The sequence below is a fragment of the Xenopus tropicalis genome, chromosome 3, assembly GCF_000004195.4.
Source record: "Xenopus tropicalis strain Nigerian chromosome 3, UCB_Xtro_10.0, whole genome shotgun sequence".
Taxonomy (NCBI): Eukaryota; Metazoa; Chordata; class Amphibia; order Anura; family Pipidae; genus Xenopus; species Xenopus tropicalis.
Window position 1 is genome coordinate 47447373 of NC_030679.2, and position 12887 is coordinate 47460259.

General features: G+C 36.2%; 1 protein-coding gene across 2 annotated transcripts in view; it reads right to left on the bottom strand.

Annotated features, from left to right (window-relative positions):
- The window catches only part of cdhr2 (cadherin related family member 2), a 43653-nt gene extending 31525 nt beyond the window's left edge, over positions 1-12128 (bottom strand). The window contains exons 1-9 of one of the 2 annotated variants that reach the window (XM_031898846.1): positions 12062-12128; positions 7038-7109; positions 6415-6478; positions 6065-6139; positions 5680-5819; positions 4728-4781; positions 4510-4599; positions 1561-1650; positions 566-691 (exon numbers count right to left, since the gene is read on the bottom strand). In XM_031898846.1, coding sequence (XP_031754706.1) covers positions 566-691; positions 1561-1650; positions 4510-4599; positions 4728-4781; positions 5680-5819; positions 6065-6139; positions 6415-6478; positions 7038-7040 — 642 coding nt within the window. In that variant the 5' untranslated portion in view covers positions 7041-7109; positions 12062-12128. The remainder of the gene's footprint in view (positions 1-565; positions 692-1560; positions 1651-4509; positions 4600-4727; positions 4782-5679; positions 5820-6064; positions 6140-6414; positions 6479-7037; positions 7110-12061) is intronic. The other variant, XM_012959833.3, reaches the window with a different exon arrangement.
- Between the last annotated feature and the right edge of the window lie 759 nt (positions 12129-12887).

A 12887-nucleotide genomic window follows, 5' to 3' on the forward strand; every position in this document is an offset into this window, starting at 1 on the left:
ATCCCTTATCTGGAAACTTGTTTTCCAGAAAGCTCAGAATTACGGGTAGGCCATCTTTTATAGACTCCATTTTAATCAAATAATTTTAGTAATTTTTAAAAGCAGTATCTTGTACTTGATTCCAACTAATATATAATGAATCCTCACTGGTGGCAAAACAATCATATTGGGTTTATTTATTGTTTAAAAGTTTTTTAGGTAACAAATTATGGGGATCCAAATTGCAGAAAAAAACAGGTCCTGAGCATTCTGCATAACTGTTTTATTATTACAGAGAAAAAGGAAATCATTTTTTTTAATTAGAATTATTTGCTTATAATGGAGTCTATGGTAGATGTGTTCATGTGATAAAATTATTATTAACTACTGAATATTTACTGAGAAATGTAGAAATGACTTGATGACAGCTTGCCTGAAAATAAAATTGTAAAACAATGTAAGACTAACATTTGTAATGTTCCCCTCCCTACCCCTCCCTTCTTTCCTTCTGTATCCCCTCCCCATATTTACAAAATGGTATATAAAGAATTTAAAAAAAAAAATTATTATTAACTAAAACTATTACCGTTGCATTAATAGTCATCTGGTAGAAGATGCTTTTCTCATTGTAGTTTAAGGTGTCATTCAGTATAATGCTTCCATTTAGCAAAATGTAGAAGAGATTGTTTGACTGTAGATCATTTGGTATAATCTGTAGAGATATAAATATGATACATATTGGTAAAAAAATGGTCTTAAAATGGTGGATGTGTTTTTTTGTTATGCATGTTCATAATATATATAGCATATTCACTGGTACAATCAAAACCTGTACTATTGACTGGCATTAAGTAAGTTTCAGTTTCTTATTTAAAACACTCAGTATAAACCATTGACTTATTTGCAACAAAGATGTGTATTACCCCTTGACCACCCGCCAACTAAATTATTTGGGCCTAAACTTGATTCCTGCCTATGGAACCAAAATGAATGCTCAAGGGGGACATTTATTACTCCTATACTAATTTTCTGCAGTGTAGAATGATGTGTGTCACCAATCTTGCATTATAAAATACCATTGCAGCACTGATATCCCAGTCCAACTGGGGGCCCGTGGGTAGGGTGTGGCCCTCCAAATCATTTTTATGGCCCCCAAACTGATCTAGGGCTTCACTGTATCACATCATCATTTTAATATAATCTGGTTACTAGGGTTTCACTAATCCTAGCAAAGTGGCTTGTTTAGAATGCCAGACAGGAAGAAAAATAGTAGAGGTTTCAATAGAAAGATCAGTGATAAAAGTATTATAGAAAAAAATTAAGCCTACATACTACATTTCAGGTTTTAGAGAGGAAGAATAGAAAAGCAAATGGTTCCAAAAACAAAAGGTCATAAATAATTAAGATCAATTGAACACATTCCTAGAATATACCTGTCTCAAAGTTAATATTACGGTAATACCTGTCTGAAGTTTAAGAACCAGTAATTTCAAATTAAGTTTGTTTATGCAAATACAATAAATTGCCTGGTCATAGTACATAGTACATCTTAGTCAAACGTTTTACTACTCATTATCTTACCTCATCAATGGAATATGTCACTGGAACTCTTCCATCATCATCAAAATCTACTGCACTGACACTAAAAACAATGGAGCCCAATGGCTGATCCTGTCAAGGAACATACTGTGAATAATTCCTGATCACAAATGAATTTGAGAGAATCATGCGTGTATATTTGTAGCAATTCTGTTCTTCAATCTGTTTGCTTCTCTGTCTATCCATTACCTATTTATCTCTCTCTCTCTCTATTTATTGATCTATGTTTCTATATCTGTCTCTATATCCATTGTAATCTACAGGTAATTGTGCTAGGGTGCATCAAGTGGAGTCCTGGTACACTTATGAAAATCTTACAATCTGCTGCTATTGAGGATGCAGTAATAGAAGTAAACTTTAGATATAATAATTATGGTTAATGTTCTATCTATCTATCTATCTATCTATCTATCTATCTATCTATCTATTTATTTAAATGACAGATGAAATCATGTTTTATTGTTGTTATTAAAGGGCCAGTATACTCCAATATTTAGAATAACTGCAATGAATAGGGCTTGTGCTAAACATATTTTTGCCTGTTTAATCAAAACATCTATGGTTTTTGTCTTTTGATAAACAGGGCAACACAGAGAAAACTGAAGCTACTCAGTGTATGGTCCTTGAGAAGTAGATAATTAGATCACAAGTGAACAGATAATACCCATACATATTGGACTTCTGCTAACAAAACAGTCACAAAAATGGTGACAAGAGGGGTTTGTATTGTGGTAATAGTAAAACAGTACCTTGTACTTGATCCTAACTAAGCCTCACAAAACCACTCTAAGTCGATTATATTCTCTATAGACCCCCTACCCCCAGAAACTCCTGACCACATAGCACAACTACAAGTTGTGACCTCATTCAATACCCTGGTATTAGTGTACATAAGGACCTAAATAGATATGAACAATTAAACATAAATCCAGTGGTACAAGCTTGTTTCCATATGGCAAGACCTGCCTTTCTCCCTCCCTGGCAGAATCCATATTTTCAAAAATTATTTTTCTCCCCAAGTTCTTATCCGCCCTACACAATTCCCCTATTACTCCCTGAGTGCAATGGTTTAGTGGAGTGGATAAAATAATTAGGGGATTTTTGTGGGCAGGAGACCTTTCACGTCTGAATATCAATGTATTGCAGGCACCTTCCTCTGGAGGACCCCAACATTAATAATCCTGCAGTGGTCCTAGAGGCTGCTACATTAGGTTCATATGAGGCCATGTCTAATCTTCTCTTTCTATGCCACTACACCCTCCATGGCTACAGTAGTTTGGGCCTTCCAGAAATCACAGAAGCTGGCCCAACATATGACCTACTGTGACAAGAGGTGCATCCCCCTCTAACATGCTTTATAGATTCCTGCAGCTATGCCATGCCTTCAATATCCAATTTCCTGCAAGGCCTTTTAGGGTAGCTCAAACAACCCTGAAGTCCTGTCTCCACAGACAGGACCTGACAAAACCCTTTCTTGGTTTTACATGATACTGTCTCCCTCAGACTCTTCCCCTTTACAGAAAACCAAGATCAAATGGCTGTGATATCCCTGCGCTTGATGATGAGAGGGGTCTGATGAGGGATATATATATTCAGATAAAATTTTTAAATAGAGAATACTTAACCCCCTACCGCCTGGCCAAAATCTATCTATAAAAATGTGTCCAATGTCCCAAGTGCAGAAGCGAAGTAGGCACTGTTTCATGTTTTATGGTCCTGTCCAGTGATACAGAGATTCTGGGGTGAAGTGTTACCGTTTCTTTCTTTTTTTTAATTTTAAAGTTTTTATTGATTTTTATAATTGAAGAAATAGAACAATCAACTTATTTGTCAAACATTTAGACAGCTTTTCTAACTTTTATACAATAAAGTCTTCAACACTGATAACATATTGACTTTGTGCTTCTTTTTTCCTTTTGTTTTCGCGATTATTTCTCATTTCTAGCGGGCTGTGGTTGACTGAGTAGAAAGGGTGATAGGGTAAGTGGGATAGGATTGGAGGGATAGGGTGAGTGGGGTGTGCTACTGTTTCTTAATGAGAAGCTTGCCTTCCCAAATATTCGCTCTCCAGAACTGTGTCTGCTAGGACTGACTGGAAACTTGTAACTCCGTTCTTACTCTAGACCATATATGTCAAACACAAGGCCCGCGGCCGAATCTGGCCCACCTGGCTGTTTTATGTGGCCCTGACCATCAAGCCTGATCAATTTCCATTTTCCTCACATAGTAACTAAGACTAAGGGGTATATTTATCATGCTGTGTAAAAAGTGGAGTGAAGGATTACCAGTAATGTTGCCCAAGGCAACCAATCAGTAATCAGATTTCAACAGTAGCAAAGCATCTGATTGGCTGCCATAAGCAACATCACCAGTAATGTCTTACTCCACTTTTTACACATTGTGATAAATATACCCCATAGTATCTTACTAAGTATATTAATAAAAAATTTGGCCCGCGACTTAGCCTGTGTTTTAGATTTTGGCCCCCTTATGTGATTGAGTTTGACACCCCTGCTCTAGACTGTGCTATTTGCAGTTGCGAAAATTGGTGGATGATTTTCTTCCCAGCCAGACTGACTTATCTAGCAAGAGGGTGCCCACAGAAATTTAACGCCATAACTATTAATCCTGTACACCCATAACTGCTACCTTAGCCTCACCCCCCCCCCCCCTCTTTTTCTCCCTGTCTTTCTCTTGCTTGTTTTTCCAGAAAATAACAAAAAAACATGGATTTATTGTGATTAAACTAATGGGCAGAAAATAAGTTCAGCACAAGCCCTATTCATTGAACGCATGTTGGAAAAAGATATACACTGCCCCTATATTGTTTTTTTTCTCCCTTTCTTTATGTTAATAAAGAAAAAAGAAAACAGAATAAAAAAAAGAAGTTTCATAGAAAACAGATGGGACTGGCACTATGTGTGAACATACCTCCCGGATACTGGCTTCATAAGGAATACCTAAGAACACCGGATCATTATCATTGCGATCCTCTACTATAACTGGAAATTGTCTGATAACCTATGGGGGAAAAAGCCAAGGTAAAAAACATTTATTGCAAAGACAAAACTAATTTCCACAGCCCAAAAAAAAAAATTTGCAGATGCAAATAAAGAAACCAGGAATAGGATCTTGTATGACATACTTACTGGCCTATTGATTTCATCTTGCACCTTGATCATAGTGTTGAGTTTGTTTTTGCTCTTAAAAAATAAAATATGTATGTTAGATCATTTATACCTGCACTTACAACTTTACGACTTTTGTGAATATAACAGTCAGAGAAAAGGCATGTGAAGACTGTAGTGACATCTAGGAAGTGCAGAAATGAAAATGAAAGTAATTGCTGTGCCCAGGACAAAGAGGCAGGGCAGGCAATATATGATTGGCAGATGATATTTTTAAATGACTGTATAACAGGTATGGATGTTTAAATTAAAAAATAATTTGGGTTTCATGTTTAATTTGAAAAGGGCTTTTATTTTACTGTTTTTTATGGCTGGAAAACAGGTCTCCTTTAATTGGGGCAAATAAACTTATCGTCCGACACAAAATTAAGGATGAATAAAATAATGTGACACATCTACCCTGTTTAGGATTATCAGTGACCCAAGATTCCCATACCTTTAGAAATATACTTCCTATTTTATTAGGTTTAATCAAGTCCAAATAATAATTAAGTACTCTTACTTTCATTGTGGAGGTCTTCCAAGTTTAAATTTATTATTTGTAAAGGTATTTCATTCAAGAGAGATCTATCTATATTTCTATTAGGGAGCTTGCACAAGATAGTAGGGAACATATGATAAATAAGGTATAAATATTTGGATTAATTTGTAAATAAAATGTTTCATGTGGACAGTACCTGCAATGCAGGTATATTCCCTATAAATCATATACAAACATTGTGTTAACTAGAGATTGCAGGTGAAGGCACTTTGTGCATCACTTTGGAGCCCCAGAACATTCCCAATAGTTAGGACTGAAGCTTCACTGAAAGCCAATAGCTGACAACCTAAAGGTACAGTGCCATGAACTGGTACATTGTAAAATCTGGGATAATATTTTTCTTAGAAGTTGTACTAAGTACTGAAAGCCTACCTCATAATCTAAGGGAAGTGCTAACTGCACCTCCCCAGTCATCAGATTGACATTAAAATAATAGGAGTCTTGTCCTTCCATACTATATGTCAAAGGATCATTATCTGCATCTCTTGCCACAATCCAGAAGACACACTTACCTAATGGAAAAAAATACAACATGGCAATTAACCAGTCTATATAATGACATCACTGAGAGTCCAACTGTGTAACAGGATATACTAATATATGTGCATGGTTATGAAAGCTGTACGGGGGCAAGTGGCAACAGAAACAAAAACAATTACAGTTGCCCCCCTCTTCACTCACAGATCTCAGAGCAGAGGGAATTTTATAAAAACAAATTAATATTGTGTTAATTAATATAGCTTTGTTAAACACTCACCCAAAGGAGTATCTTCTGGTATGAAGGCAGAAGTCATATTTGATGCAAACTCAGGAGCTGTATTCTGAGAAGAAACTGGGAAAAAAATGTGTGTTTTAGGCATAATATCACTGTGTGTGTATTACTAGGTTGTTGTCCTAACAGCTGACCAATCACAAGCTAAATTAATGGTGCGAGAGTAATGGCTGCTTATGAAAATAGGATTTGCTTAGATATGGTACTTTGCAGAATCTAAAAATGACTTAAAAAATACACACAACAAATGCAATTTTAATAGCAGTGGAAATGGCCAGCAAGTGACTTAAGGAATAAAATATATATTTAGTGTTAGAGGTGGGCAGATATCTCACCTGTCACCATGAATACTAATGGCAACAGAAGCTGAATCCACATCATTTTTCTACAAAAGGAATCCTGGGAACAAAAGAAAAGAAATACAACATATAAATTTACTTTACTTGAAACTGGATGAGTACCGCTTTTTAGGGAAAATGGACCATACAAGTCCTAGCACACTAAAAATGCTATTAAGAGTAAAAGAATACTGACAAATGTAGTCTACAGATGAATCCTTAAAGTAAAACTAATCAATAAAGCCTTTCCCTACCTCTGAAGGAACAGCAACCTATTTAATTTAAGGATCCTGTCTGCCCGTGTACAAGCCTGCTCCCTTTTCTTATTATATCAACAAGCTGCAAAAAATTTCACTATGTTAGATACAGTGAGATGGCTGATATTGAGCTGGTAGGGATTATTTAAACAGAAGAATACTTGTGCATCTCTAATTACATGTTTAATAACTAAATTCATACCTTAGGGGATGCAGTACATGATACTACGTTTTACAAAGTTTTTTCATTGAGGTTACCCTACTCGTAAATTCCTAAAAGTAAGCATCATTCCCCTGCTTTTAGCCAAATAAAAAGTAGCATAAAGATTGCCCTGTTTGCAAGTACATATTCATGCTACTTACCATTTGAATCCTGCACTTTCTGAGTGTTCCTGCTCTGTTGTGAGGCACAGTGCCTCAGTCCCAGGATGGGTCCTGTAACAGTAAAAATGTATCTCTGTAAAGGCTTTGTGAACCATTTATTAGGTATAATTGGTCGGTAGAGTAACTTTAGCAGCCGTACCCAAGTGATCCCAGAGCTGCACCTGTAGCTTTACAGAGCTTCTGTCATACCTAGTTTCACTAACTGCTTATAATGAATTAAATTGGACCTCTGCCATTTCCAGAGCCCGGTATTTAAGCTGAGCTCAACAAACAACCATAGGTCCAAGTGTGTGGGACTCCCAGTTGACTCTTTGATTAAGCTAGACAGCCTTGAGCGCCCTCATGTTTGATCCCAAACAGAGCACTATCTGCAAGGAACTTGTATGTTCTCTCCATGTCTGTGTGGGCTGCCTCAAGGTACTTCTGTTTTCTACCATACTCCAAAAATATGCAGGCAGGTTAATTGGCTCCTGATAAAACTGATCATAGTGTGTGTGAATGTGATAGGGTCTAGCTGTTCTGGGTGGGGACTGATGTGAATGATGTATAATCTCTGTAAATCACTACAGAAATGTGTCAGCCCTTATATAAAACAGGAAATAAATAAAAAATAAAACAAAATAAATGAAGACTTTTGGGGTAATAATTATAAAAATAACAAACAATATTGGGTATTGTGGGGGTTCACTCGCTGGTAGGCTGCAAATGAGGCAACTGCACACACCAAGACCGGTGTAAGGGCTTCCTGCCCGCGTTTATTTTTCAGCGGTTGCAGAAGTTTCCCCTCGCAGGGGGTATAAAACAAGAATTGGAACAGAAATATCAAGCCTCCTCGCTAACACAAAAATAAATGCTTCTCTTTCTCCTGAAGCTGAGCAAATCCAGCAGCGTGTCTCTCTCTCACACACACACACAGGCTCATCAGCCCCCCTGCACAGCTTCAGGTGTACTACAAATAGGCCTAGGGCCTCCTGAAAACCTGGCCTATGGATTTGGGAATCCACCTACCCTGCTCTTGCGGATTCCCCGTAAGACCAGCCCCGGATCAACAATTTAAAAAACTGCAGAGAAACAAAGTGTTTCTATGCCCCAAAACACTGCTGGTCTCACTTCAGTAAAAATGTCTGAGAATCCGTGGCCCAACATACCTGTTGTCAATCACTTTTCCCCAGGAAACCGGGGACCTTTTTGTCACCATACCACAGTATAGTAAATCCTCAATTGCTTGCTCTTAAGAAGTGATTGATTAACTTGAAAAATGTAACCCAATATGTGCAAATCGCCACACAAAATACAAGCAGATAAACTACCACTGCAGTTATACATCCAGTGTAAGATGTGTGCTGGGACACTGAAACAATATGAGTAAATCCTAAATGACTTAGCAAGTACCACACATTTCAGCAAGACATATCTCCAGGGATTTTCCAGGAGAAATTGCAGTTTTCCTTCTGCAGCACATTTCTACCAACCAAGTCATATATAATTTACATTTCATTCTTTGTAATAGTCTTAGTCCCAGTGCCCAGAAGCATAAACAGCTCCTTGGGGATTACCAGCCCCCCAGCCAAAATCTAACAGAAAATTTGACATATAATGAACAGAGTTGTATAGTATATCACAAAGAAAGCATGGCTCCTTCATTATCTCATTCCTTTTAGTGTCCAGGACTGGAAATATTGTTGATTACATGGGTTGGTAAAAAAAAGTCCTCATAACCAAACAAACATGCTTATGCCAAGGATATCGATATAACAGCAAATGATGAATAATTAATAGAATGTTACCAATAAATTTGCTTTTAGCATGTTGCATATAAAAGAAATCAAGCCACTGTGTTGCTTCTGATTATATATATTAGTGTTTGTGGCTACTTTTCTACTCATTGAATTTGTCTAGAATAAATCAAAATATTGTGATCAGAGGCAACTGGGCTGTTTGTATGTACGTAACTAAAACATTCAGTTAGGGTTAGAGTGATAGAAAGCCAATAAGGGTACACACTGGGCATCCAAAAGCATTCAACATATACATATTACCTTCAAAGGGTCACTCCACCTGTTTTCAATATGCCAGTTTGGGACAGGTTTCTATGAGTGGGTTGTACTGTCAATGTAACAAGTGAGTCAAATGCTACGAGGGAAATAGCTATGGGCTATATTTGTTGTAATTTTTTACTTTATTCTAATTGTCCATGCACTTGGTTACCCTCAAACGCAATTCTACAATAAATGTACGCAAGCAGGGATGTACTGTACTTTTATGGAATATGCATTTATTGCAGTAGCAATAAATGAGTATAATAGTAAAACATTAGCTTACTTTTTCCCTGTGATAAGCACACAATCTGATTACCTTTCATGTTGCTTGAGCTTTTCTCCTATACAGTGGCAAAACTAGATATTTTACTTCCCCCCCCCAACTGTGGCAATGAGATATTTTTCACAAACATATATATTGTGTATTCTTTAGTTACCCACAGAGTCCCCTCAAAAGTTACAGGTTCTATAGGTAGACCCCTGCTCCTGTTTATTTGCTGTGCCGATGTGGCAAAATCAGAATGTGCAATTGCATACTTTTTTGAGATTATTATTATTAATATTATTTTTGGCATTATTCTTCAGGCATAAGTATACTGTTCCTAATATGGCAGCTGCTTTGGGAAACATTAGAGCTACTGCTACTTTAAAGTAGCTGTAGTTTCAGAGTTCCCCAGCATCAGTAGGAGCACTTGCGTACAAATAGAAACAGGAGGAGGGGTGGATGCACTGGCAACAAGCACACCGGTACAAAAGTACAAAGAGTCTTTGGATGCAACTCCCTTTCTGTGTGACCACACCTGCAATTGCAGCTGTAAATTAACCCCCTCATACTTTTAGTCAGAAGGTCCTCTAAGCAGGCAATTTAAGCATCAAGTGCAAAGATTGGTCCAGTAATAGTAACCCACAGGAACAAAAAGATGTAATAATTTTTTTTGAAGTCTTGTAATCCTGCTGCCCTAGGCCTTTCCAAAATCCAGGTGTGGTAACCAATCACACAATTGCTTTTAAACAGAAGACTAGATGCTAGACATAAAGCAAGGGGCAGATTTATCAAAATGTGAGTCTAGAGTTTAATAGATAAAAACTCATCCATATTCTATTCTTTCCTGAGGGATTTTTAGACACGTATTTATCAAATGGTGAGTTCTAACTTTCACTGATCAATAAATATGCTTCTAAAAATCCCATAGGAATGAATAAAACATGGGTGAGTTTTTATGTATTAAGCTCTAAATTCACATTTTAATAAATCTTCCCCCAAGTGTTAATACTTTCCCCCTTAATTTCTCTTTTGTTGTCATTGCTATCTTGAAATTTTGCGATATTATCCAAATCCAATCCTGATGGAAAAGGAAATATTATATTATTTTAGTTTATTATTTTTTGTTTTGAAGGCAGCAGTAGGAGATGTCTATACCTTGCTTTCTGCTGAATAGGCAGCAATGAGCATTAAATTGCTTTAAAATTAGTGTTAACAATATTAAAGTCAACATTTTCTTAGCTATTCATATTAATATCTCTGAGATTTATTAATGATCTTGAAAAGTCTTGCCTTGCAATAGTAATGAAAGGCTACAAGCTAAAACTGCAGGCTGTAATATTACCTTTACAGATTATTTTGACAAATAAAGCAAATGGAAAATAAATATATTTTCAGCTTTTAATATTTTCATTAGAAAAGTTAAAAAAATACAGATACAAAATGGTCCTTTAAAGATCGCATAATTAAAGAAATTCATAATGTTATATCGGCCTATACCAAGCTGTGTTTTTTTTGTTAAATGATATTTTCAGATTTCATATATTTATGTATTTTTAACGTTCACTGGTTTGTTACTTACTGAGTTTAGGGATCGACGCACAATATACTGTATATATTTACAATATAAATGTAACAATAGAGGTATGATTAGTCAATAATACAGATTATTAGTTCATTGCAGCTCTGAAACCAATGCAATTAGCATCCAAAATTAATAATCAACCCTGTAGCATTACCCTATATGACAAACATACCTAATTTTCTGCTTGGTAATTTGTGACGACTCCTAAGCTCAGCTTCCCACCAGCTGCTCAGAGAACACTGAGCATGAGAGTAACTCTTCTAACAGATTCCGGTATGGTGACAATTTTGAAAAACTGAATTATTACCAATACATAGATGCTGAACCTTTAGGCTGGTGCAATAAGTTCAGTATATTAAAATTGGCATTTCTAGATATATTCTATTTAGGGTTTAGTACTCCTTTAAATAAACCCAATACTGTTTTGCCTCCAAAAAGGATTAATTATATCTTAGTTGGGATCAAGTACAAGATTTATTATTACAGAGAAAATGAAATCACTATTAAAAATGTGAATTATTTGATTAAAATTGAGTTGATGGGAGATGGCCTTTCTGTAATTTGGAGGTTTCTGGATAATGGATCCCATACATGTACTTTATTAAAATACATGTACACAATAAACACACTGTTGTGATTATTCACAAATCAAAGTTCCTTTAGAAAGAATCAGGCTCTGTAAAACTGAGATATATGAAATACAGGTATGGGACCTGTTATCCAGAATGCTCGGGACCTGGGGATATTTACATATCCTACATATATATATATATATATATATCCTTACATATAGCTGGACTATGCCATTAGAGGCCCAAGGGTCATATGAGGCCTCAGCCTCTTTAAGGTCTTCATAGACTCCTTTGTATGTTAGCATCATTTTATTATATTCAGCCCTTGAAAATAATGTAGGCACATTATAGATCCACTACTTGTACAACGTTGAACGGTATGGCACTATAGACTTAAAGAGCTATCTTCATCAGGAATTAAGAGCCTATGCTGGAAGAAAAGAATATCTACTACATGTAAACACTTCTATGGTAATTAATTCAAAATGAACTCTCGTTTAAATTAAAAGAAAGTAATCAAATATGAGAAAAAGAAAAGTTGCTACCTGGGTCTTGAAGATTCCTGCTTTGTTTTTCCTAGGCAGAAAAATGATAATTACTTTCATGGACCTTTGTATCCAGCTCACTTCTCCAACCCATCCTGTATATATAAATCATTAACTGGAGATAACCTGGTATAATTATCCCTCTTGTTCTCAGGTTTCTAGACGTAGTTGATAAATCCCATCAGAACCAGGAAATTTTAACAACCATTTCCTCTAGGACCAATAAAGTCAAATTGTTTGCACTCCAGTATTCTGAAATTAAAGGAAAACTATAGCCCCAGAATGAATACTTAACAAACAGATAGTTTATATCATATTAAGTGGCCTATTAACGAATCTCGCCAAACTGGAATATATATATTAGTAGTATAGTAGTATGTTGTCATTTTACATCCTTTCCCTTGATCTACCATTTAGTGATGGGCTGTGTGCTCCCTCAGAGATCACCTGACAGGAAATAATGCAGCGCTACCTGTAACAGGAAGTAGCAAGGGGAGTAAAAGGCAGAACTCTGTCCATTCATTGGCTGATGGGGCCTAGCATGTATGTGTGCCTTGGCTTGTTTGTGTGCACTGTGAATCCTATGATCCCAGGAGGCGGCCTTTAATTCTTCAAATGGCAATTTTCTAATAGCACATACTACTATAAAGGTATATTTTTATGAAAATGGTTTATTTAGATGACGCAGGGTTTTACATATGAGCTTGTTTATGCAATATATTTTTATACAGACCTACATTGTTTGGGGGTATAATTTTCCTTTAAGCTCCTTTTGTCATTTGTTTCCTGGCTGGATAGTTAGGAACCTACAGTCTACAGCTTATAG